The 26525-nt window shown below is 44.6% G+C and overlaps 1 protein-coding gene across 2 annotated transcripts in view; it reads right to left on the minus strand.

Moving 5' to 3' along the window:
• DAGLB (diacylglycerol lipase beta) overlaps positions 1-25985 on the minus strand; it is a 49235-nt gene extending 23250 nt beyond the window's left edge. Inside the window, exons 1-4 of one of the 2 annotated variants that reach the window (XM_038763652.1) lie at positions 25795-25985; positions 7388-7539; positions 5167-5341; positions 3552-3810 (exon numbers count right to left, since the gene is read on the minus strand). In XM_038763652.1, the coding sequence (XP_038619580.1) occupies positions 3552-3810; positions 5167-5341; positions 7388-7539; positions 25795-25889 (681 nt within the window). In that variant the 5' untranslated portion in view covers positions 25890-25985. The remainder of the gene's footprint in view (positions 1-3551; positions 3811-5166; positions 5342-7387; positions 7540-25794) is intronic. The other variant, XM_038763651.1, reaches the window with a different exon arrangement.
• Between the last annotated feature and the right edge of the window lie 540 nt (positions 25986-26525).

Below are 26525 nucleotides of genomic sequence, written 5' to 3' on the forward strand. Positions count from 1 at the left end.
GCTACCCTCTGCATCGGGGACAAGCCAAAAACGCCCAGGGGGGAGGGGGTCACAGCTGGTCCACTTAATGACCCTATTTAGCCCTCTGCTAAGTTCACAAATATACCAAGTTCACACATATACTATCACTAGATGTGAAAATAACTTCATGAAGTCTATTTGTGTGCTCTGAAGTTAACAAATACCATAAAAATGGTTGTGCTACATAAAGATGATTCTGAATGCCATATTAATTTTGATAGGTATATGTCTTGGTTGTACTTTCCCAAGAACTTAGTACAGTGCATTGCATGTAGTGAGAATTCAATAAATACTCACGCTACTATTACCACCACTAATTTTCTGGTGCTCTTAGGAGCTTCCTAAAACTCACTAAGTGGCCTTCCAGCCCATAAAGTTGCCCATCTTTGCTTTATAAAGCCCATTCACCCAAGGAAATACATTTCCTTCTGGAGATGAATTTTAGAATCTTTAACTGTTGGTGAACACTGGAAATACGCTGTATCTTCTAAAAATATCTTTAGTCTTCTTCACTAGTGACTCCAGTGTTCCTGGAATTATTCACCAAAAGATATTCCTTTCAGTTGACTAAAATATTTATAAGATAAATATTTGTCTGAATAAATTTTTCTTACATTATGAGGAACCTCTCCAAGAGACTAACAGACACTGCTATTGTTTTCCCTCAAGCTGGTGCCCGATTTATATACACCTTAGATGTAGCAGTATAGTTATCCACTTGACATTCAGAAAAAACTGGATTCTATTTTAATTTTCAATAAATGGGTGTTTGCCGCACAACCCTGAGGATAATGACCATCATCAAATATTTACTAAGGCCCCATAAGAATCCCTGGCACTGGACTAGGCACGTTTAGCAATCACCTCGATAGAGCAAGAGGGAATAAACTCAGAAAACACAAGCTGCCTCATGGTGTGAGGGACCTAGTTCTGTGGATTCTGTTCTCTAGATAGGGAAAAGATCTTCAAACAAGGTACACAACCACAGTTTAGCCGCATTAACAGAGAAAAAGCAACTTCGAAGGAGAAAAGCATTTTCCATCTGAGATACACTTCAAAGCTTTTACTCTTGTCCTTACAGACGGATATTTAAAAAGAACTCATGAAGAGACAAGTCTAAGCAATCCCTTTTATTAGAAGACCTAAAGTATACGCAATCCTTTTTACTACCTACCGGCAGGTTGTAATCCTCTGCAATTGGGAAGACTCTCCACTCCAAAATAAATACAAAATATTCCTTTCTTCTGCCTAGAAATACTACACTTGAGCCAGGGATTGCTATGCACTGTATGCTCACTGTGAGTAGGGAACATGCCTACCAACTCTGTTATACTGTACTCTCCCAAGCTCTTGGTACAATGCTCTGCACACAGTAAGTGCTCAATAAATTGACTGACTGATTGATAATCTGCTTCATCCAGGCACAAGCCATGAAAATTGGATCATTTCCACCTCCCTTGCCCAGGGCTGAGTGGTTCTACCTCCACCTTTATTTCACAGAAGCGGAGATGCCTAGCGGACAGAGTCCAGGCCTAGAAGTCATAGGACCTGGATTCTAACCCCAAATCTACTATTTATTTACCTGTTGTGTGACCTTGGGCAAGTCACTTAGCTTCTCTGTGCCTCAGTTTCCTCATCTGTTCTCCCTCCAGTATGGGCTCTGTCTGACCTGATTATCTTCTATCTACTCCAGGGCTTGGCACATAGTAAGTGCTACCACACTTGCCACAATCATTATTATCATTAGATAGTTAGATAGCTGTTATTATTCTTCACAAATAACTAGAAGACCCTGAGAGGGAAACAGAACTCTGCCCCTTCTTCTTGAGGGACCCCAACTTCACCTTCCCCTTCCTCTCCCCCTCGTCCCCCTCTCCATCCCCCCATCTTACCTCCTTCCCTTCCCCACAGCACCTGTATATATGTATATATGTTTGTACATATTTATTACTCTATTTATTTATTTATTTATTTTACTTGTACATATCTATTCTATTTATTTTATTTTGTTAGTATGTTTGGTTTTTTGTTTTTTTTTCCCCTCTGTCTCCCCCTTTTAGACTGTGAGCCCAATGTTGGGTAGGGACTGTCTCTATATGTTGCCAATTTGTACTTCCCAAGCGCTTAGTACAGTGCTCTGCACATAGTAAGCGCTCAATAAATATGATTGATTGATTGATTGATTCATCTCTAAGACAGACACCAGGACAAAGGTCCCAAAAATCACACCTAACTACCGAAGGGCCTTAAGAAACCCCAAATAGGCTGGCAGCTAAGCTTCAGCTCAGTCGGCTGTTCATCCCTTAGCTCGGGGTACTGGATATTTCTCACTTTTCCAAACAACTTGAGTCTGAATGAATTAAAGAACCAGCTTAAAAATACTAATCAAGATATATCCTAATACCACAGCTGAAGCCTCTCCTATTAATGAGATTCCAAATCAAAGAGCAAAATACTGCATCATCCAAAAACCCTCTCTGGAATCACTACTGAGTTTGTGTCCAAATACTACCAGCTGTTCTGCATTCTTTAGAGAAATTTGCCCCACTGAAAGAGCAAAGCAAACAAATGGCATATAAGATCATTCCTCTATTACGTGCTATCTTCTTTACACTGGCTGCAATGACTAGGTTTTCTTAGGAGTAAAAATAGCGGAACAAAAACAAAAAAGGCAGGTTCCAAGTTTCATATGAAAGGAAAGAGCATGCTTGTGCCCCAGCCACTGAAGATATAGCTCTTCAGGGAGTCTCAAAGATACCAATAGTTTACAATCCCCAAACCTTGAAGCTAAAGTTAAGAACCAACTTTGCTTTCTCAACATAATGATTACTCTGTACCCTGGCTTCTAAACCAAGTAAACTAATAATCCTCTGATCCGTGCTCTGATCAGTTGCATCTCAGCAGAAGATAATGAAGAGGTAGAAGATTGATCATTGCTTAAATGTTCTACTTCCTTAACCATTCAGAGTCCTAAAAACGAGGTCAGAACCTTGAACAGGATGCTTCAATGGATCTGCTGCCAAAATGCAGGGACTGGATGATTATAGTGATGTGAACCACAAAAAAAAAAAAAACTGCATTCATGAAATCATCATCTTGCATCCTCTTGTCCCTGACCCAAGCAAGAACCTGTTACGAAAATGGTATTTGATTAATATAGAAGCAAAGTACTTTCTAGAGGGCAACAGCGGCGGAATTATTTTGACGTGGCTGGTTCAGCTGAACTGAGGTCCTCAATATTTAGGAGTCAATCAGCTTCTAAACACAAATGCTTAGCACGGCCCAGTCCAGCCAAACTGAGTTGTGAGACCCTGCCAGCCGGGTTCCGCCTGGACCTGACGGGAACAGAAAAGGGTCTGAGTCTTACTTCTGGGAGAACCAACTTGTGCAAGCAAAGTTGTGAGTGGTTGCTTCAGGTGCTGCTGGGACTTGTAGTTCTAGCCTACAGAGGACTCTACATCACAGAGTTTTTAGCAGCAACTGGAGAAATAGGAAAGAGTAAAAGAGCAAATCAAGTCCCTTTAGCTTACTGAAAAGTAGGTTGAGAAAAGCTCTGCCGTACTCGAAAAAGCCACCCGAGCGTGGTCATCTTTCCCAACACAACAGCACAATATTTTCATTCTGGTTTCCCACAGACTTGTTGCCGCTGTCTTGAGGCCATTAAACAACTGGCTTGAGTCATTGCTATCCAAGTGACCTATCCCAGCAGTGGAATATGAAGACGCTTTCCCCCCGAGCGGATCAAAAACAATTATAATGGTAATCACAGTGGAAGCGATGATAATCCAACTGCAAAACAGAGAGAAAAACGCTTGGTGACTATGGGATCTTCGGCTACTACATTCAAACTCAAGAGTCCACATCATATATTCTCAGGAGCAGAACAACACAAACTCAATTTAACTATCCCCACAGGCATGATTCCAACTGTAGAGGTGGTTCTGGGATGTGGGCAGAAGTGAAAACTGAGCTAACGCGGCAGCACTGTCTAGTGGAAAGAGCCCAGAACTGGGAGTCAGGCAGAGGTCCTGGGTTCTAATCCTGCCTCTGCCAATTTTTTTTTAAGTATTTGTTAAGCGCTTACTATGTGCCAGGCACTGTTCTAATCCTTGTTGTGTGACCTTGGGCAAGTCACTTCACTGTGCCTCAGTTTTCTCATCTGTAAAATGGGGATTAAATAGCCACCTCTTCTCCCTCCTACTAAGATTGAGAGTCACAGGCAGGACAGCCACATGAAACCTGAAAACCCTGTATCTAACCCAAGTTTAGAACTGCACTTGTCACATAGTAAGCAATTAATACCATTATTATTATTACTATCATCGGTGTCGAGCACTGTTCTAAGCGCTACGGGAGACACAAGGTAATCGGGTTGTCCCGATTATTACTCATTTGACTCAGGCAAGCATACTGCAACATTAGAAGTGGCCATCTTGAAATAAGAAACTTAAAGGTGAGAGGTCAGAGAAGGAAGCAAAGGGCTTTCTAATGGGTAAGAGCAGCAGAAGTACCCCGGTGTGGTGAACCAGAGGTCCGTGGTATTTAGGAACCCCCCCTTCAGCAGAAGGGAAGTCCCCTCACTCCTGCCATTGGGAATTCCAACTACACTGCAAACAGTAAGCGCTCCATAAATACGACTGAATGAATAATCTATGTGTCAGCTTTATCAGAGACAATATTTGTTACCTGCACCAGACCTGTAAATAATTTGGAGCACTTCAGAAGGTGAATCATTGCACAAAATTGTGATACCCTATTAATTCTATTGCTGAAATATTAAATCTCTCTCACCTTAAGATTTCTTCTCATCTTCCCTTTCTTATCATAGGGCTTTATTTCTAGCTTTTCTCACTTTATTATTTGGCTTAAAGTATGCAAAGTAAGGGCGCAGGAGCACAGAACTGACAATTTACAGGAAGGAGAGAAACAGAGCAAAGATAGGAAGACGTGTTTATTCAGATGCTTCAGATTTAGTTTCCATGTACAACCAAATCCCTTTTCAGGAATCAAAAAAAGACCCGATTATGAGTTTTTGGTGAATTAGCTCTACAGCTGCTTACCTGCTGGGTTAAGGAAGTTGATTAACAAGTTTCAAATTTTACTGATATATTGCAACAAAATTTAAATCAGCGACAGAGACCTTACCTAATAATGACTGTTGCAATTATGGCATTCACAACAGTGTTGTCACACTGGACACCATTATCTGCAATCCATGCAGTTCCTAAAGAAGCCCAGACCATCTCTGGCAAGAAGAGTGCTAGTCGGATATAAACCAGCTTAGGCATAGATTTCCTTGGCCCCGGGTTACAAATTGTCCCTGAAATAAAGACCACAGTCATTTTAATTCCATAAAACTGAATGTTTTTCTTTTAACTGACACATTTTAGGAGAAATGGTGGCAAAAGGCTAAGAGGATCCAGAGTTAACTACATCTAGCTCCAGTTGTTTTCTGAAGCTTACAAAGAGGAAAAAAGCCTCAGTGTTCCAATGCCCTAGAAAAATAATTCATCTGCTGCCTTGAGGTCCTTATGATAAAGCTCATTTAAAGCTCCCATGATGTGTTCCTTTGGGGTGTGGAAGGATGGAGCGAGTGCTTGTCGTATTAAATGTAAATATCAGTTAATGTATAGTGACAGGAATAATTTAAATAGTATTTCCAGGGGGGAATATTCTTTATGTCAAAATTTTAAAATCTCTATGTGTACCCATTTCATTTTTTCATAAAGGCTGATATTACCTCACCCACATAGAGCTGAATCATGAGGTTAACACGGCACAGTACTCTTACTTTCCCTTTTCATGAAGATGGGCCTAAATTCTACATCTAATTGGAACAACATCCAGCTCATCACCCTGGTGGTCATGAACATTCAAATCTAAAGGCTATAGATGTTTAGGGTTTTAGCTGATTTTCCTAAATTTGTACCCCATGCAGCTTTTATTTTTTCTGCTTCCCCGTTAGGGTTAAACCAACACAACTCTAAAAACATACATGTTTTAAAATGTTAAGTTCTTAAAATTTCAGCTCCCTAATTAACCTATCCTAATTTTGTTAACATCAACAAGTCAATTTAACAGATATGTAATCAACTGTCATTATCTTCACTGTCATCACAGAATCAATATGTAGGTTAGAATGTGACAGATGAATGGTTTCGTCAGGTTTAAATGCGTCAAGTATTTTCCCCCCACCTCCCCCGGAAGATTTCCCTTCTCTCTTCTTGTAAACACTCTGGAGTTCCTTGGGTACCTTAGTGGTCAGTTTTATTTCTTGGGTAGATAAAATAAGATAAAAAAGAAGAAAATTACACTGCACTTTTCATAAAAGATGCTCCAAAAAATTCATATGTTCCACATATAGACATGTATATGATGTATATCAAATTTACCTGCATGACTGCCCCACTCTGGGGTATAATTTTTGCAACTACAAAACAGGGGAGGTGCTGTTACATGAGGACATTCACTTATTGAGTTTAGCAATAAGTGGAGCAGGAGGAAAAAAGAAAAATGAGGAGGCAAAGTCAAGAGAAGGAAGTGGAAAGTAAGAGGGTACCTGAGACTGTCCCTCTTATTTCTACTAGCCTTCCCAGGGCTGCATGCCCTTCAAATCCCAGAGTTCAAGCTTCTCAGCTATCCCAGCTCGAGCTGGAATCTGTGGCAGCATTATATTCTGACTTCTCTTCTTTCTACCCCAGCACACGTGAGCACCCTTTAAAGAAGAAACTTCTTGGCTCAAACCTGTGCGTTAGCACATCCTGACCATTCTTTTCTTCTTCCTTGTAATAATGATGGCATTTATTAAGCGCTTACTATGTGCAAAGCACTGTTCCCCATTGCTCTCAGTAGTTATAAATTTTTTTAAAAATTTCTTCTCAAAAAACAGTGGGGTGGGGAGGGTAGAATTATGTGAATAAACTTGGTATGTGAACTCTTATTTTCACAGCTTTGAAGATTGCAGAGTGGGTAGATATTATCCCTACTTCTGAAGTGGGAAACCAGAAGTTTTGGGCAGGGAATGTGTCTACCAACTCTATTATACTTTCCCAAGAGCTTGCTCTGCACAAAGTAAGCACTCAAATACCACTGACTGATTGACTGACATGTCACAGGCAGAGCCAGGCTAGAATCTTGGTCTTTTCTCCATCTACTACTCTTTCCCTCACCTTACACTGCCTCCCACACTAAAACAAGGCTGAAGTGAACTGAAGAGTGTTAACAAGAAAACCCGATCCTAATGAGGAAGTTTTCAAAAGGAAATTATTTTTTGCCGATTTCTATAGGAAATCTATAGGAAACAATATAAAATATAGGTACAAGACGATTATGGTGCTAGATTAAACAGCTGATCATTCTTATTTACCTTTCATACTGACATAAACAATTGCTGATACAGCACATATTATGACAGCTAGGAGAATGATGAGGACAATCAGATAGCTGTTCAATAATCCTCCTCCTGTACAATTAAGTTTTCCTTTATGCATAAAATACAAAACCAGAATTCCAATCCACCTGCAAGAAACAACAAAAATAAAAAAGTAGAACAGGTCAGAGCAGTACACATATCTGAGAGATGTCATACAGATAAATCAACAGAGAAAAATTCATTTGTCTGAATCGTAACATGGTCCATTCCTGTTTAACCAACCATCAAGTATATGAATTTTTGAATACTAGTATCAAAAGTTTTCAAACACGGAGTTTGATATTTGCATGGTGGTGCCTGTTCCTCTCTGAAATCTGCCTCCAAACAGAGTATGAAGCTTAAGGGGAGTAAAGGGAAACCTGGGTCCCATTTCTGCCCCAAAGGTGAGAACATACTGAAAAATAACCCATCCACAGTTTGGAAAACAGCACAGAAAGAGTTTCAACCCAGCCCAACTCCTATTTCCCTAAATCTTCTCCTGGCACAGTCCTGGGCCCTGCCCTCCTCCTGCCCTCTATAGACAGCCCCAATTTAGCCTCAATCATCCAAACTTTGACCCTTCTAAGGTACTAGACTCTTGCTCAATCTCCAATTCTCAAAAGTCCAGATCCAAGGGTTCAGATCTGTGGGAAAGATTTTTAGTAATTGTCTTTTGGTTTGAAGGTAACACTGCCAATGGGGAGACTGCATCTGTGAGTGTGAGGCTATCTGAGAATCTCTTGCACAACTGTATCTTTCTTGACCCCGACACATTCACTTAAGTGGTGCTCGGACAACAGTGGTTGAGAGGAAAAACTTCTGCCCTACCACCAGCAAGATACTTACTTGAGTTGTTTGTGGGACATTGGAGATGGTTAGTGGTGAGCCATCCGTATTCTCCTACCTGGTACCCCTGTTAACGATTTTGACCCCTTTCTGACCTTCCTTCTCTCCTTTTCCATGCCCACTCTGATCCTCAGAGACTTCAACATCATCATCATCATCATCAATCGTATTTATTGAGCGCTTACTATGTGCAGAGCACTGTACTAAGCGCTTGGGAAGTACAAATTGGCAACATATAGAGACAGTCCCTACCCAACAGTGGGCTCACAGTCTAAAAGGGGGAGACAGAGAACAAAACCAAACATACTAACAAAATAAATAGAACAGATATGTACAAGTAAAATAAATAGAGTAATAAATATGTACAAACATATATACAAATATACAGGTGCTGTGGGGAAGGGAAGGAGGTAAGATGGGGGGGATGAAGAGGAGGACGAGGGGGAGAGGAAGGAAGGGGCTCAGTCTGGGACTCAGGGGCTCCGAGGGGCTCATCCATCCCTATGGATGCCCCCGGTGACTCCTCTCCCACCCACCTTCTATCTCTCCTTGACACTGCCAACCTCCTGCTCCATCCCACCTCGCCCACTCACCAACTTGGTCACACCCTCGACCTCATCATCTCCTACCACTGCACTATCTCCACCCTCACCAACTCTGAAATCCCTCTCCCTGATCATAACCTTCTCACCTGCCTCCTCTCGCACTCCTCCCCCGATAAATCTATATTATTCCCCCACAGAGACCTTCGCTCTCTCGATCCCATCCATCTCTCTCAGCACATCACACCCCACCTCGCCTCCCTATCCTCTCTACCCACTACTGATGACCAGATTAATGCTCTCAACTCCACCCTCTCTACTCAACTCGCTCTCTCCCCTGTCCCTTCACCGCTCTCGCACCACCAACTCACAGCCTTGGATCACTGCCACTGTCTGCCTCCTTCGCTCTTATGCTCGAGCTGCTGAACACTGCTGGCGAAAGTCTAAACACCAAGCCAGCCTTGTTCACTTCAAGTTTATCCTTTCCTGCCTTAATTTTGCCCTCTCCTCTGCCAGGCAAAACTATTTTTCTTCCTTTATTAACATCCATGCCCATCACCCCCGTCAGCTGTTCCGGACATTTAACTCCCTCCTCAGGCCCCCTGTTCCTCCCCCTCCTTCATCCCTCACCCCCAATGATCTGGCCTCCTACTTCATTAGTAAAATTAACACATCTGAGCTCCCCAAGTCACCCCTCCCCCTTCTCCATCCCACCCCTATCAACCCTCTCCTCTACTCTCCCATCCTTCACAGCAGTATCTTCAGATGAGATCTCCTCCCACCTCTCAAGTGCCACCCCATCCACCTGTGCTTCAGACCCCATTTCCTCATCTTCTGAAAACTCTCCTCCCTTCCCTCCTCAACTTCCATCTTCAACGGTTCACTCTCCACTGGTTCCTTCCCCTCTGCCTTCAAACACACCCACATCTCCTCCATCCTAAAAAAGCCCTCTCTTGACCCCACCGCCCCTTCTAGTTATCACCCTATCTCCCTCCTGCCCTTCCTTTCCAAACACCTAGAACGAGTCGTCTACTCTCGCTGCCTCAAATTCCTCAACTCCAATTCTCTCCTAGACCCCCTCCAATCTGGCTTCTGTCCCCTACACTCCACCCAAACTGCCCTCTCAAAGGTCACCAATGACCTCCTTCTTGCCAAATCCAATGGCTCCTACTCTATCCTAATCCTCCTTCAGCTGCCTTCGATACCATCCCCTTCTCCTCAACACGCTATCCAACCTTCGCTTCACAGACTCTGTCCTCTCCTGGTTCTCCTATCTCTCTGGTCATTCATTCTCAGTCTCCTTCGCGAGCTCCTCCTCCCCCTCCCATCCCCTTACTGTAGGGGTTCCTCGAGGGTCAGTTCTTGGTCCCCTTCTGTTCTCCATCTATATTCAATCTAGACTTGGTGACCTCATTCGCTCCCATGGCTTCAACTATCATCTCTACGCTGATGACACCCAAATCTACATCTCCACCCCTGTTCTCCCTCCCTCCAGGCTCGTATCTCCTCCTGCCTTCAGGACATCTCCATCTGGATGTCTGCCCACCATCTAAAACTCAACATGTCCAAGACTGAACTCCTTATCTTCCCTCCCAAACCCTGGCCTCTTCCTGACTTTCCTGTCACTGTAGACGGCACTACCATCCTTCCCATCTCACAAGCTCACAACCTTAGTGTCATCCTTGACTCTGCTCTCTCGTTCACCCCATACATCCAACCTGTCACCAAAACCTGCCGGTCTCACCTCCACAACATTGCCAAGATTCACCCTCTCCTCTTCATCCAAACTGCTAATTTGCTGGTTCAATCTCTCATCTTATCTCAACTGGAATACTGCATCATCCTCCTTTCTGAACTCCCATCCTCCTGTCTCTCCCCGCTTCAGTCTATACTCCACTCTGCTCCCCGGATTATCTTTGTACAGAAACGCTCTGGAAATGTCACTCCCCTCCTCAAAAATCTCCAGTGGTTGCCTATCAACCTTCGAATAAAGCAAAGACTCCTCACTCTCGGCTTCAGATCTCTCAAATCACCTTGCCCCCTCCTACCTCACCTCCCTTTTCTCCTTCTACAGCCCAGTCCGCACCCTCTGCTCCTCTGCCACTAACCTCCTCACTGTGCCTCATTCTCACCTGTCCCAAGACCTACCTCTGGCCTGGAATGCCCTCCCTCCACACGTCCACCAAACTAGCTCTCTTCCTCCCTTCAAAGTCCTACTGAGAGCTCACCTCCTCCAGAAGGCCTTCCCAGACTGAGCCCCCTTTTTCCTCTCCTCCTCCTCTTCCCCCTCACCCCCCCTCCCTCTGCCCTTCCCCCTTTCCCTCCCCGCAGCACTTGTGTATATTTGTACACATTTATTACTCTATTTTATTAGTGATGTGTATATAGCTATAATTCTATTTATTCTGTTGGTATTGACACCTGTCTACTTGTTTTGGGTTTTTTTTTGTCTGTCTTCCCCTTGTACACTGTGAGCCCATTGTTGGGTGGGGACCGTCTCTAAATGCTACCAATTTGTACTTCCCAAGTGCTTAGTACAGTGCTCTGCACACAGTAAGTGCTCAATAAATACGATTGAATGAATGAATGAATGAAATGAATGCTGTGTGACCCTCGGCAAGTCACTTCTCTGTGCCTCAGTTACCCCAGTGCTTAGTACACTGCCTATCACATGGTAGGCACTTAATAAATACCATAATTATTATTATCTTTGACTTCTCTTTCACCCACCCACCATCACCCATTTACCTTTTATCGTTAAATCCTGACAGTTCTTCCTCAATATCTCACAGAACCACCTCTTCTACTCCACGCCTAAGACCACCACAAGCCCTAATCAAGTCTCATCTAGACTTTCTGGTCTTCTGCCACTAGCCTCTCCCCTCTTTAGTTCATCTTACATTCAGTGGAAAGAATCATCTTGCTAAAAATGCCAGTCCAAGAACATCATTTCCCTCAAAAATCTACCCAATGGCTCAAGGGCTCCCCATTGCCCCTTGCATAAAACAAAACTTCCTGATCATAAGCTTTATAACTCCCCATCAACTGGCTCCCTCTAACCTCTTTCTCTCCTGCTGAATCCCAGCTCTTGCTTTTCATTCCTCCCATGCAAATTTTCCGACCATGCTTTGCTCTTCCATTAACAATTCTCCCTACCTGAAACACCTTCTTCCCTCCAATATACCAAACTACTTACTGAGTGCCTATTGTGTGCACTGGACTATACTAAGGGTTTGAGAGAGTACAATATAACAGATTTGTTAGATATACTCCCTGCCTACAAGGAGGTTATAGACTAGAGGAGGGGACAGACATTAAAATAAATTACAGGTATATACATAAGTGCTGTGGAGCTGATGGTGGGGTGAATTAATGGTAAAAATCCAAGTGCAAGGGTAATGCAGAAAGGAGGGAGCTTGAAGGAAATAAAGGCTTAGTCAGGGAAGCCTCAGAGGAATTGTGATTTTAATAAGCCTTTGAAGACTGAACGAGTGACTGTCAGCCAAGAGGCAGGATATGGGTGCAGGGTCAGCAGTGACAAAGATGAGACTGAGATAAGGTGAGTAGGTTGGCATCAGAGGAGTGAAGTGAGAGTGCTGGGTTGTGGGAGGAAATCAACAAGGTAGGATAGAAGCGGGCAAGGGGACTGAGTGCTTTGAAGCTAATGGTAAGGAATTTCAGTTTGATGTGAAGGCAGATGGGCAACCACTTGAGGCTCTTGGGGAATGGGGAAACATGGACTGAACATATTTTTAGAAAAATGATCCGGGCAACTGAGTGAAATATGGACTGCAGCGGAGAGAAACAGGAGGTAGGAAGGTCAGCAGTCAAGGCGGAATAGGATAGGGGCTTGGATTAATATGGTAGCAGTATGGGTGAAGAGGAAGGGGTGGATTTTAGCAATGCTGCGAAGGTAGAACCAACAAGATTTGGTCACAGATTGAATATGAGGGTGGAACAAGTGAGATGAGTCTAGAATAATGCCCAGGTTACAGGCTTGTGAGACAGGGAGGATGGTGGTGCTGCCTACATTACTGGGAAAGTCAGGGGGAGGACAGGGTTTGATGGGGAGCCTAGACTGTGAGCCCGCTGTTGGGTAGGAACCGTCTCTATATGTTGCCAACTTGTACTTCCCAAGAGCTTAGTACAGTGCTCTGCACACAGTAAGCACTCAATAAATACGATTGAATGAATGAATGGGGAGATGGGTTCTCATCCCTTCTGTCCTTTACAGTCCTCCTAAAAAACCACATCCTTAGTGAGGCATTTCCTGATGAAGTCTCACACCAGAGTAAGTCCTTTCCTCAGTCATTTTAGCACTCGACTTTCCATATGGAGTTATCAGTTCATTCATTCAACCATATATATTGAGCGCTTACTGTGTGCAGACCACTGTACTAAGTGCTTGGGAAGTACAAGTTGGCAACATATAGAGACGGTCCCTACTCACAACAGGCTCACAGTCTAGAAGGGGGAGACAGACAACAAAACAAAACATGTAGACAGGTGTCAAGTCATCAGAATAAACAGAAATAAAGCTAGTTGCACATCATTAACAAAATAAATAGAACAGTAAATATGTGCAAGTAAAATAGAGTAATAAATCTGTACAAATATATATACAGGTGCTGTGGGGAGGGGAAGGAGATAGGGTAGGGGAGATGGGGAGGAGGAGAGGAAAAAGGGGGCTAAGTCTGGGAAGGCCTTCTGGAGGAGGTGAGCTCTCAGTAGGGCTTGGAAGAGAGGAAGAGAGCTAGCTTGGCGGATGTGCAGAGTGAGGGCATTCCAGGCCAGGGGGAGGACGCGGGCCGGGGGTCGACGGCGGGACAGGCGAGAACGAGGTACGGTGAGGAGGTTAGCAGCAGAGGAGCGGAGGGTGTGGGCCGGGCTGTAGAAGGAGAGAAGGGAGGTGAGGTAGGAGGGGGTGAGGTGATGGACAGCCTTGAAACAGAGTGAGAAGTTTTTGCTTGATGCATAGGTTGACAGGCAGCCACTGGAGATTTTTGAGGAAGGGAGTCACATGCCCAGAGCGTTTCTGGACAAAGACAATCCGGGCAGCGGCGTGAAGTATGGATTGAAGTGGGGAGAGACAGGAGGATGGGTGATTAGAGAGGAGGCTAATGCAGTAATCCAGTCGAGATAGGATGAGAGATTGAACCAGCAAGGTAGCGGTTGGGATGGAGAGGAAAGGGCAGATCTTGGCGATGTTGCGGAGGTGTGACCGGTAGGTTTTGGTGACAGATTGGATGTGAGCGGTTAACGAGAGAGTGGAGTTGAGGATGACACCAAGGTTGCGGGCTTGTGAGACGGGAAGGATGGTAGTGTCATCTACAGTGACGGAAAAGCCAGGGAGAGGGCAGGGTTTGGCAGGGAAGATAAGGAGTTCAGTCTTGGACATACTGAGTTTTAGATGGCGGGCAGACATCCAGATGGAGATGTCCTGAAGGGAGGGAGAGAGAGCAGGGGCAGAGATGCAGATTTGGGTGTCATCAGCATAGAGATGATAGTTGAAGCCGTGGGAGCGAATGAGTTCACCAAGGGAGTGAGTGTAGATAGAGAACAGAAGGGGACCAAGAACTGACTCTTGAGGAACCCCTATAGCAAGGGGATGGGAGGGGGAGGAGGAGCCCGCAAAGAAGACTGAGAATGAACGGCTGGAGAGATAAGAGGAGAACTAGGAGAGGACGGAGTCTGTGAAGGCAAGGCTGGATAGCGTGTTGAGGAGAAAGGGGTGGTCCACAGTGTCGAAGGCAGCTGAGAGGTCGAGGAGGATTAGGATAGAGAAGGAGTCATTGGATTTGGCGAGAAGGAGTCATTGGATTTGGCGAGAAGGAGTCATTGGATTTGGCAAGAAGGAGGTCATTGGTGACCTTTGAGAGGGCAGTTTCCGTGGAATGTAGGGGACGGAAGCCAGATTGGAGGGGGTTGAGGAGAGAGTTGGCATTGAGGAATTTGAGGCAGCAGGTGTAGATGACTCATTCAAGGTGTTTGGAAAGGAATGGAAGGAGGGAGATAGGGTGATAACTAGAAGGGGAGGTGGAGTCAAGAGAGGGTTTTTTTAGGATGGGGGAGACGTGGGCATGTTTGAAGGCAGAAAGGAAGGAAACAGTGGAGAGAGAACGGTTGAAGACGGAAGTTAAGGAGGGGAGGAGGGAAGGGGCAAGAGATTTCATAAGATGAGAGGGAATGGGGTCAGAAGCACAGGTGGCTGGAGTAGCACTTGAGAGGAGGGAGGAGATCTCATCTGAAGATACTGCTGGGAAGGATGGGAGAGTAGCGGAGAGGGTTGAGAGCAAGGGGGTTGGAGAAGGGGGAGGAGTGATTTTGGGGAGCTCAGACGTGATGGAGTTAATTATACTAATGAAGTAGGAGGCCAGATCGTTGGGGGTGAGGGATGGAGGAGGGGGAGGAACAGGGGGCCTGAGAAGGGAGTTAAATGTATGGAAGAGCTGATGGGGATGATGGGCATGGGTGTCAATAAGGGAGGAGAAATAGTTTTGCCTGGCAGAGGAGAGGGCAGAGTTAAGGCCGGAAAGGATAAACTTGAAGTGAACAAGTTTGGCTTGGTGTTAGACTTTCGCCAGCAGCGTTCGGCAGCTCGAGCATAAGAGCGAAGGAGGCAAACAGTGGTAGTGATCCAGAACTGTGGGTTAGTGGTATGAGAGCAGCGAAGGGAAAGGGGAGCGAGCAAGTTGAGCTGAGTAGAGAGAGTAGAGTTGACAGCAGTAATCTGGTAGAGAGGAAAGGGAGGTGAGGTGGGGTGTAAGGCGCTCAGAAAGATGGATGCGGTCAAGAGAGCGGAGGTTTCTGTGAGGTAGTAATATAGATTTACATGGGAGAGGAGTGTGACTGAGGAGGCAGGTGAGAAGGTTATGATCAGAGAGGGATTTCAGAGATGGTGAGGGTGAAGATTGTGCAGTGGTAGGAGATGATGAGGTCGAGGGTGTGACCAAGTTGGTGAGTGGGCGAGGTGGGGTGGTGCAGGAGGTTGGCAGTGTCAAGGAGATATAGAAGGCGGGCGGCAGAGGAGTCACCGGGGACATCCATGTGGATGTTGAAGTCTCTGAGGATCAGAGTGGGCAGGGTAGAGCAGAGAAGGAAGGTGAGAAAGGAGTCTAAATCGTTAAAGAAGTTGGAGGTGGGGCAGGTGGCGGGTGGGTAGATGACAGCTACAAGAATCTGGAGGGGGTGGTAGAGGCAAATAATGTGGGCTTCAAAGGAGGGGAGGGAAAGGGAAGGGGGTGGAGGGATGGTGCGAAAGCGACACTGGGGAGCGAGAAGGAAACCGACACCTCCTCCTTCTCCGGTGAGTCTGGGGGAGTGGGAGAAGACGAGGCCTCCACTAGAGAGAGCAGCAGAAGATACCATGTCATCCGCAGAGAGTCATGTTTCAGTTAGGGTGAGGAGGAGCAGAGAGCTGGAAAGGAATAGGTCCAGGATGAAAGGGAGTTTACCTATAATGGAGCAGTGGTTCCAAAGGCTGCACTTGGCAGCAACTGTGATGGGAGGGGAGGGAGGGGGAAGGGTGCGAAGGGTGGGGAGAGTTTGGATTGGGATGGGTTGGCGGGGGCCTGGGCAGGGAGAGGGGGAAGAGGGGTGGCTATGAGAAAGGAGAACTGGGATGGGGTGGGGTGGGGAGGAGGGGAGAGAGGGGGCTGGAAGGGAGGAGTTGAGAGTTGGTGTTGGTACAGAGGGATCCTGTGGAGGGGGTAAAGGGGAGGGGTGGGGGAAAGAGAGGGAAAGAGCTGGGTGGCCGAGGGGAAGGTGAGGAATGGGAAGGGCTGTTGGGAGCAGGGGAATTGATAGTTCATGGTGAGGTCAGCAAGGTAAATGACAGCACAGTGGGAGGTTAACAATTAAAATGCAGTAGCAATAATAAAATAAGTAGGTGATGACATCACAAAGGGTAGTTAATTAATATGCTATGGCAATAACAAAATAAGCAGATGATATCACAGAGAGCAGATAACAATATGTGATGGCAAAAAATAAGCAGATGATGACATCACAAAGAGCAGTTAACAATCAACATGTGATGGCAGTAAAATAAGCAGGCGATGACATCATCGAGAGATGTTAACAATTAACATTCGATGGGAATAATAATATAAGCAGAGGCAGTGTTTACTAAGCACTAAGTTACTTGCTGTAGTGCACTATACTCAGTTCTTGGGAAGTACAGAAGAAATGGTATGTTCCCTACCCACAATGAGCTTAAACATTAAGGGGGAGACAAACATCAGAATATTTACTAGCCTGGTCAAAATAAACAAATGAATAAACATATTATGAGTACTAAGGATGGATAAAAAATGTATTCATCTGGGTTAAAGTTGGCTGATTAGGGTGCTGGGAAATTATTCGAGGAAGGTTGGTTAGAGGACTAGGATTTCAGAAGGGCTTCGAATGTGGGGAGAGCTGGGGTCTGTTGGATTTGGGGACGGGGGAGAGGGAGGAGGCCCAAGCCAGGGGAACAGAGTGAGCATGGGGATGGAAGGTTGGTTTGGGATGATTGAAGAGCACAATTTGGGGAACAGCAGGTGAAAAGAGCAGATAAAGAAGGTGGAGTGAGTTGACAGACACTTCTGATGCAGACTGGGAGTTTTTGTTTGGTGCGGAGCTGCACAAGAAACCAGTGTAAGTTTCTGTAAAGAGGGCAGATATGGACCGAGCGACTTTTCCGTAAAGATGATTGATCTTCCAGCACACTGAACAGCTTAGATTGGACTAAGGAGAGGCTGGAGGATTGGTTTACTTTACTCACAAGTGTTTATTATCTAGTCTCAAATTATTTTCATTACGGTGTATATGGTTAGTTTGTATGCTTGTCTGCCCCCACATGTAAATTCCTGTGGAGCGACCCTGTGTTATACTTTTTCAATCTGGCCTACAAGTGCCTACTACAATGTTCAGTATGTAATAAGCACTCGTTTACAAATTTTTTAAAACAGTTTATTATAAACACATGAAACTGTTCTAAAGATTTCTGAAGATAATTACTTAGATAAGAGTTCTGACAGGTTTCAAACATGCCCTGTCACATATCTGGTTAGTTTAGACCACGAAAAGGCAACATTCAGGAGTTGAATCAATAGGCCAAGAGATATAATTATTTCCATATTGCAAAGCTTTTGCATTTTCTGAAGCAATGAAAAAGACGGCAGGAAATATAGGGCAATAATAAATGCAATACATAAGAACGAAAAAAGGATGGGGAAATAACCTACTCCTAGCCACATTTAGAATGAGAATCTGGAATTTCATAATCCGTTGTGAAGCAATGAAGATAACAAGACTGGGAATGAAAGGAGAACCACCTCTGAAGAATGTGGTCCTTCAATAAACGCAAAATTCTTAACCATGCTAAAAGAATGAATATTAATAGATGAACACAGAGATAATTTAAATAACACAACATACTCTGCAACTGAAGCCACTGTGTAAAATTATCATAAAATTAAACCAATAGAAAAAATAGGACCTCAGGGAAGTTTTGAAAACTAGGTTTGAATATAGAACATTAAACCTGTACAATATTTTTAAAGAATCACTTGAAATACACAGAAACTAACACATAGAATCACACTGAATCATATAAGAACAAGTGGACAGATGCTAAAAGCAGTTCTAAGGAAAATTATAAAATAATGATAATACTATTTTCTAAGTACTTACTATGTGCCAAGCACTGTACTAAGCGCTGGGGTAGATACAAGATTATCAGGTCCCACATGGGGCTCAAAGTCTAAATAGGAGATCCTCATTTTGCAGATGAGGGAACTGAGGCACAGAGAAGTGAAGTGACTTGCCTAAGGTCACAAAGCAGACAAGTGGCAGGGCTGGAATTAGAACCCAGGTCCTCTGACTCTCAGGCCTGGGCTCTTTCCTCTAGGACTTGGATATCCTGAAGCTTTAAAGCAAAAGGACCTACAATTTGCTCACACATAATGCCAACCCTAACTCCAGTTTCTGCAAATCAAGATGTTTTCCAGAGGGAAAGTAAAAAAATAGAAATAACTCAACATATTCTCAAATTAGACATATTCTACCTCCAGGAAGTAAGAACTGCTTACATAGATGGTGTCTCATGTTTTACAATTTTAAGCAACTTTAATTAAAAACTCTTTATTTTTTAATGAGGAAACTCAATTCTGAAGTGGAGCCTTCTCTGTCCGTGGAATAAATCTGATCTATTAAATGGCATTTTTCTGTTAGTCTTAAAATGTTTGTTTTTCATCTGATCAAGAGAAATTTACAATTTATGTGATGCCTTCAAAGGCAGAGAAGTAGTCCTCAACTCTTTCAGTCTCATTAGATTACAGGTAAAGTGCTAATTAAGCTGAAGTATGTCTGCTATAACTTGACTAATCATATATATCACTAATACCAGACATATTATTACTGTCAGGAGGCGGTGGATATTTTGCTTTTGAACATACAGAGTTTCTGGTTTGAGTCACTGCCTGTTTAATAGAGCTAAACACAAATGCATTTGGATAGAATAGTCCAAATGGCAAGAGCCCGGGGTTGGGAGTCAGAGGTCATGGGTTCTAATCCCCGCTCCACCGTTTGTCAGCTGGGTGATTTGCGCAAGTCACTTCACTGGGCCTCAGTGACCTCATCTGTAAAATGGGGATTAAGACTGAGCTCCACACGTGATTACTTTGTATCTAACCCGGGGCTTAGTAAGCACTTAACAGATACCATCATAATTATTCAAAGGGTCACACTGGTCACTATACCACAAAGGACTTCAACTGGCAATGAAATCCAGGCAGTCGGAAACCACCCAATTCAACTTGGTAGCTGGTGTGGACAAATATTTAGGGATGAAAATCAAAACAAATTTGGAGGAAACAGTGGTGGGGGCGGGGGGGGAGAGAAGGAAGGCTGATAACAGGTAGTTTGAACCGACAGCTTTGGGGTTTACAGTCAGTGCTGACATGGATGGGGGAAAAAGCAATAACCGACTTCCTTAGGCTTTCCTAAGGGCAGCCCAATGGGGCTGCACCTGAAGCCATTCCTTTGGCAATCACTTTCCGCTCCTCGCTTGCCCGTTAGTGGCGATGGTGGCTACCCCATCACGTGAAACACCTGTGGCGTTCTCTAAAGTCGCAATCTAGCACACCTGTCCAGCCCCTGTCCTACCCGTGGCCTGAGCCAAGGCCTAGGGCTGCAGGATCTCCCTTTCGGCTGTCATTTCGGCAGGGGAGAAACTAGCCTGACTCTCCCCCAACTCCCTCGACCCTGCAGGGAGTAAGGACCGGAGAGGGAAGAGCTTTGGAGTCGGAGGTCATGGGTTCAAATCCCGACTCCGCCAACTGTCAGCTGCGTGACTTTGGGCAAGTCACTTCACTTCTCTGGGCCTCAGTTCCCTCATCTGTAAAATGGGGATTGAGGCTGTGAGCCCCCGTGGGACAACTTGATCACCCTTTCATTCATTCATTCAATCGTATTTATTGAGCGCTTACTGTGTGCAAAGCACTGTACTAAGCGCTTGGGAAATACAAATCGTCAGCATATAGAGATGGTCCCTACCCAACAACGGGCTCACAGTCTAGAAGGGGGAGACAGACAACAAAAAACAAAACAGACAGGCTTCAATACTATTAGAACAAATAGAATTATAGCTATATACACATTCATTCAATCGTATTTATTGAGCGCTTACTGTGTGCAGAGCACTGTATTAAGCGCTTGGGAAATACAAATCGTCAACATATAGAGATGGTCCCTACCCAACAACGGGCTCACTCACAGTCTAGAAGGGGGAGACAGACAACAAAACAAAACGGCAGGCTTCAATACTATTAGAATAAATAGAATTATAGCTATATACACATCAATCAATCAATCGTATTTATTGAGCGCTTACTGTGTGCACAGCACTGTACTAAGGACAAGTTGGCAACATATAGAGACAGTCCCTACCCAACAGTACATCATTAATAAAATATAGTATGTACAAATAAAACAGTGTGATAAATACGTAGAAATATATACAAGAGCTGTGGTGAGAGGAAGAGGGTAGGGGGAAGTATAGTATGTACAAATAAAATAGTGTGATAAATATGCAGAAATATATACAAGAGCTGTGGTGAGAGGAAGAGGGTAGGGAGGAAGTATAGTATGTACAAATAAAATAGTGTGATAAATATGTAGAAATATATACAAGAGTTGTGGTGAGAGGAAGAGGGTAGGGGGGAAGTATAGTATGTACAAATAAAACAGTGTGATAAATATGTAGAAGTATATACAAGAGCTGTGGTGAGAGGAAGAGGGTGGGGGGAAGTACAGAATGTACAAATAGTGTGATAAATATGTAGAAATATATACAAGAGCTGTGGTGAGAGGAAGTGGGTAAGGGGGAAGTATAGCGTGTACAAATAAAATAGTGTGATAAATATGTAGAAGTATATACAAGAGCTGTGGTGAGAGGAAGAGGATGGGGGGAAGTGGAGGGGGGCACATTGGTCCCTGTTAGCTCCCCAGCGTCTAGAACAGTGCTTGGCACATAGTAAGTGCTTAATAAATGCCATTATTATTAGTAGTAGTAGTATGAGCGGGGTGGGGGCGGGTGAAAATATGCAGAAGTATATACAAGAGCTGTGGTGAGAGGAAGAGGGTAGGGGGAAAATATAGTATGTGCAAATAAAATAGTGTGATAAATATGTAGAAATATATACAAGAGCTGTGGTGAGAGTAAGAGGGTAGGGGGGAAGTATAGTATGTACAAATAAAATAGTGTGAAAAATATGTAGAAGTATATACAAGAGCTGTGGTGAGGGGAAGAGGGTAGGGGGGAAGTGGGAGGGGGGACACATTGGTCCCTGTTAGCTCCCCAGCATTTAGAACAGTGCTTGGCACATAGTAAGAGCTTAATAAATGTCATTATTATTAGTAGTAGTATTATGAGTGGGGTGGGGGAGGGTGAAAATATGTAGAAGTATATACAAGAGCTGTGGTGAGAGGAAGAGGGTGGGGGGAAGTATAGTACGTACAAATAAAATAGTGTGATAAATACGTAGAAGTATATACAAGAGCTGTGGTGAGAGGAAGAGGGTAGGGGGGAAGTATAATATGTACAAATAAAATAGTGTGATAAATACGTAGAAGTATATACAAGAGCTGTGGTGAGAGGAAGAGGGTGGGGGGAAGTATAGTATGTACAAATAAAATAGTGTGATAAATATGTAGAAATATATACAAGAGCTGTGGTGAGAGGAAGAGGGTAGGGGGGAAGTATAGTACGTACAAATAAAATAGTGTGATAAATATGTAGAAACATATACAAGAGCTGTGGTGAGAGGAAGAGGGTGGGGGGAAGTATCACCATCATTAATCGTATTTATTGAGTGCTTACTGTGTGCAGAGCACTGTACTAAGCGCTTGGGAAGTACAAGTTGGCAACATATAGAGACAGTCCCTACCCAACAGTGGGCTCACAGTCTAAAAGGGGGAGACAGAGAACAAAACCAAACATACTAACAAAATAAATAGAATAGATATGTGCAAGTAAAATAAATCATCATCATCATCAATCGCATTTATTGAGTGCTTACTATGTGCAGAGCACTGTACTAAGCGCTTGGGAAGTACAAATTGGCAACATATAGAGACAGTGCCTACCCAACAGTGGGCTCACAGTCTAAAAGGGGGAGACAGAGAACAAAACCAAACATACCAACAAAATAAAATAAATAGAATAGATATGTACAAGTAAAACACACAAACAAATAAATAAATAGAGTAATAAATATGTACAAACATATACACAGGTGCTGTGGGGAAGGGAAGGAGGTAAGAAGGGGGGATGGTGAGGGGGACGAGGGGGAGAGGAAGGAAGGGGCTCAGTCTGGGAAGGCTTCCTGGAGGAGGTGAGCTCTCAATAGGGCCTTGAAGGGAGGAAGAGAGGTAGCTTGGCGGATGGGCGGAGGGAGGGCATTCCAGGCCAGGGGGAGGACGTGGACCGGGGGTCGACGGCAGGACAGGCGAGAACAAGGCACAGTGAGGAGGTTAGCGACAGAGGAGCAGAGGGTGCGGGGTGGGCTGGAGAAGGAGAGAAGGGAGGGGAGGGGAGGTAGGAGGGGGCGAGGGGATGGACAGCCTTGAAGCCCAGGGTGAGGAGTTTCTGCCTGATGCGTAGGTTGATTGGTAGCCACTGGAGATTTTTGAGGAGGGGAGTAACATGCCCAGAACATTTCTGGACAAAGACAATGACAAAGTATAGTATGTACAAATAAAATAGTGTGATAAATATGTAGAAATATATACAAGAGCTGTGGTGAGAGGAAGAGGGTAGGGGGGAAGTATAGTATGTACAAATAAAATAGTGTGATAAATATGTAGAAGTATATACAAGAGCTGTGGTGAGAGGAAGAGGGTAGGGGGGAACGGGGGGCACATTGGTCCCTGTTAGCTCCCCAGCGTTTAGAACAGTGCTTGGCACATGGTAAGAGCTTAATAAATGTCATTATTATTATTAGTAGTAGTATGAGCAGGGTGTGGGCGGGTTAAAGTATGTAGAAGTATATACAAGAGCTGTGGTGAGAGGAAGAGGGTAGGGGGGAAATATAGTATGTACAAATAAAATAGTGTGATAAATATGTAGAAGTATATACAAGAGCTGTGGTGAGAGGAAGAGGGTAGGGGGGGAAGTATAGTATGTACAAATAAAATAGTGTGATAAATATGTAGAAATATATACAAGAGCTGTGGTGAGAGGAAGAGGGTGGGGGGAAGTATAGCGTGTACAAATAAAATAGTGTGATAAATATGTAGAAATATATACAAGAGCTGTGGTGAGAGGAAGAGGGTAGGGGGGAAGTGGGAGGGGGGCACATTGGTCCCTGTTAGCTCCCCAGCGTTTAGAACAGTGCTTGGCACATAGTAAGCGCTTAATAAATGCCATTATTAGTAGTAGTAGTAGTATGAGCGGGGTGGGGGCGGGTGAAAATATGTAGAAGTATATACAAGAGCCGTGGCGAGAGGAAGAGGGTAGGGGAGAAGTATAGTATGTACAAATAAAACAGTGTGATAAATATGTAGAAATATATACAAGAGCTGTGGTGAGAGGAAGAGGGTAGGGGGGGAAGTATAGTATGTACAAATAAAATAGTGCAATAAATATGTAGAAGTATATACAAGAGCTGTGGTGAGAGGAAGAAGGTAGGGTGGAAGTGGGAGGGGGGACACACTGGTCCCTGTTAGCTACCCAGCGTTTAGAACAGTGCTTGGCACATGGTAAGAGCTTAATAAATGTCATTATTAGTAGTAGTAGTAGTATGAGCGGGGTGGGGGCGGGTGAAAATATGTAGAAGTATATACAAGAGCTGTGGTGAGAGGAAGAGGGTAGGGGGGAATATAGTATGTACAAATAAAATAGTGTGATAAATATGTAGAAATATATACAAGAGCTGTGGTGAGAGGAAGAGGGTAGGGAGGAAGTATAGTATGTACAAATAAAATAGTGTGATGAATACGTAGAAGTATATACAAGAGCTGTGGTGAGAGGAAGAGGATGGGGGGAAGTGGAGGGGGGCACATTGGTCCCTGTTAGCTCCCCAGTGTTTAGAACAGTGCTTGGCACATGGTAAGAGCTTAATAAATGTCATTATTAGTAGTAGTAGTATGAGCGGGGTGGGGGCGGGTGAAAATATGTAGAAGTATATACAAGAGCTGTGGTGAGAGGAAGAGGGTGGGCGGGAAGTATAGTATGTACAAATAAAATAGTGTGATAAATATGTAGAAATATATACAAGAGCTGTGGTGAGAGGAAGAGGGTAGGGGGGAAGTATAGCGTGTACAAATAAAATAGTGTGATAAATATGTAGAAATATATACAAGAGCTGTGGTGAGAGGAAGAGGATGGGGGGAAGTGGAGGGGGGCACATTGGTCCCTGTTAGCTCCCCAGTGTTTAGAACAGTGCTTGGCACATGGTAAGAGCTTAATAAATGTCATTATTAGTAGTAGTAGTATGAGCGGGGTGGGGGCGGGTGAAAATATGTAGAAGTATATACAAGAGCTGTGGTGAGAGGAAGAGGGTGGGCGGGAAGTATAGTATGTACAAATAAAATAGTGTGATAAATATGTAGAAATATATACAAGAGCTGTGGTGAGAGGAAGAGGGTAGGGGGGAAGTATAGCGTGTACAAATAAAATAGTGTGATAAATATGTAGAAATATATACAAGAGCTGTGGTGAGAGGAAGAGGATGGGGGGAAGTGGAGGGGGGCACATTGGTCCCTGTTAGCTCCCCAGTGTTTAGAACAGTGCTTGGCACATGGTAAGAGCTTAATAAATGTCATTATTAGTAGTAGTAGTATGAGCGGGGTGGGGGCGGGTGAAAATATGTAGAAGTATATACAAGAGCTGTGGTGAGAGGAAGAGGGTGGGCGGGAAGTATAGTATGTACAAATAAAATAGTGTGATAAATATGTAGAAATATATACAAGAGCTGTGGTGAGAGGAAGAAGGTAGGGGGGAAGTATAGCATGTACAAATAAAATAGTGTGATAAATATGTAGAAATATATACAAGAGCTGTGGTGAGAGGAAGAGGGTGGGGGGAAGTATAGCGTGTACAAATAAAATAGTGTGATAAATATGTAGAAATATATACAAGAGCTGTGGTGAGAGGAAGAGGATGGGGGGGAAGTGGAGGGGGGCACATCATCATGAATCGTATTTATTGAGCGCTTACTATGTGCAGAGCACTGTACTAAGCGCTTGGGAAGTACAAATTGGCAACATATAGAGACAGTCCCTACCCAACAGTGGGCTCACAGTCTAAAAGGGGGAGACAGAGACCAAACATACTAACAAAATAAAATTGGTCCCTGTTAGCTCCCCAGCGTTTAGAACAGTGCTTGGCACATAGTAAGCGCCTAATAAATGCCATTAGTAGTAGTAGTAGTAGTATGAGCGGGGTGGGGGCGGGTGAGAGAGGTCGGCCTGGGCAGGGGCAGCGCTTACCAGGCCAGTCTGAGGAACAGTTCGAAGGCCCCCGGGAACACCAGGTCGTCGCTGGCTATTGCCCAGCGCCGGCCGAAAAGGACCATGCCGGGCATGCTGACGGTTTCTCGATGGCCGTTCCCTCCTCCTCCTCTTCTTCTTCTTCTTTTTCTTCTTCTTCTTCCTCCTCCTCCTCCTCCCCCGCCAGTCCCGGGGGTTTGGCGGCGCTGGTCCTCGTCCCCTCAGGCGATGCCCCCTCAGCCGCGCGGACGGCCCCGCTTCCGGCCGCCTCGCGCTCCCCGCGGGCCGGACTGGGCGACGCCAACGCGCATGCTCGGAGCCCGGCGGACCCCGCCCCTCCGCCGCCTCCCCCGTCCGCGCCTGCGCCGTGGCGCCGCCCTCTGAGGCTGACGAGGGCGGGGTCGGAGGGCAGGCAGGCCTTCATTCATTCATTCATTCATTCATTCAATCGTATTTATTGAGCGCTTACTGGACTAAGCGCTTGGGAAGTACAAGTTGGCAACATGTAGAGACGGTCCCTCCCCACCAGTGGGCTCACAGTCTAGAATAATAAAATAATAATAATAAATTTTGGTATTTGTTAAGCGCTTACTATGTGCAAAGCACTGTTCTAAGCGCTGGGGAGGTGATCAGGTTGTCCCAGGTGGGGCTCACGATCTTAATCCCCATTTTACAGATGAGGTAACTGAGGCTCAGAGAAGTTAAGTGACTTGCCCAAGGTCACACAGCAG

This window comes from Tachyglossus aculeatus, chromosome 21, assembly GCF_015852505.1.
Source record: "Tachyglossus aculeatus isolate mTacAcu1 chromosome 21, mTacAcu1.pri, whole genome shotgun sequence".
Lineage (NCBI taxonomy): Eukaryota > Metazoa > Chordata > Mammalia > Monotremata > Tachyglossidae > Tachyglossus > Tachyglossus aculeatus.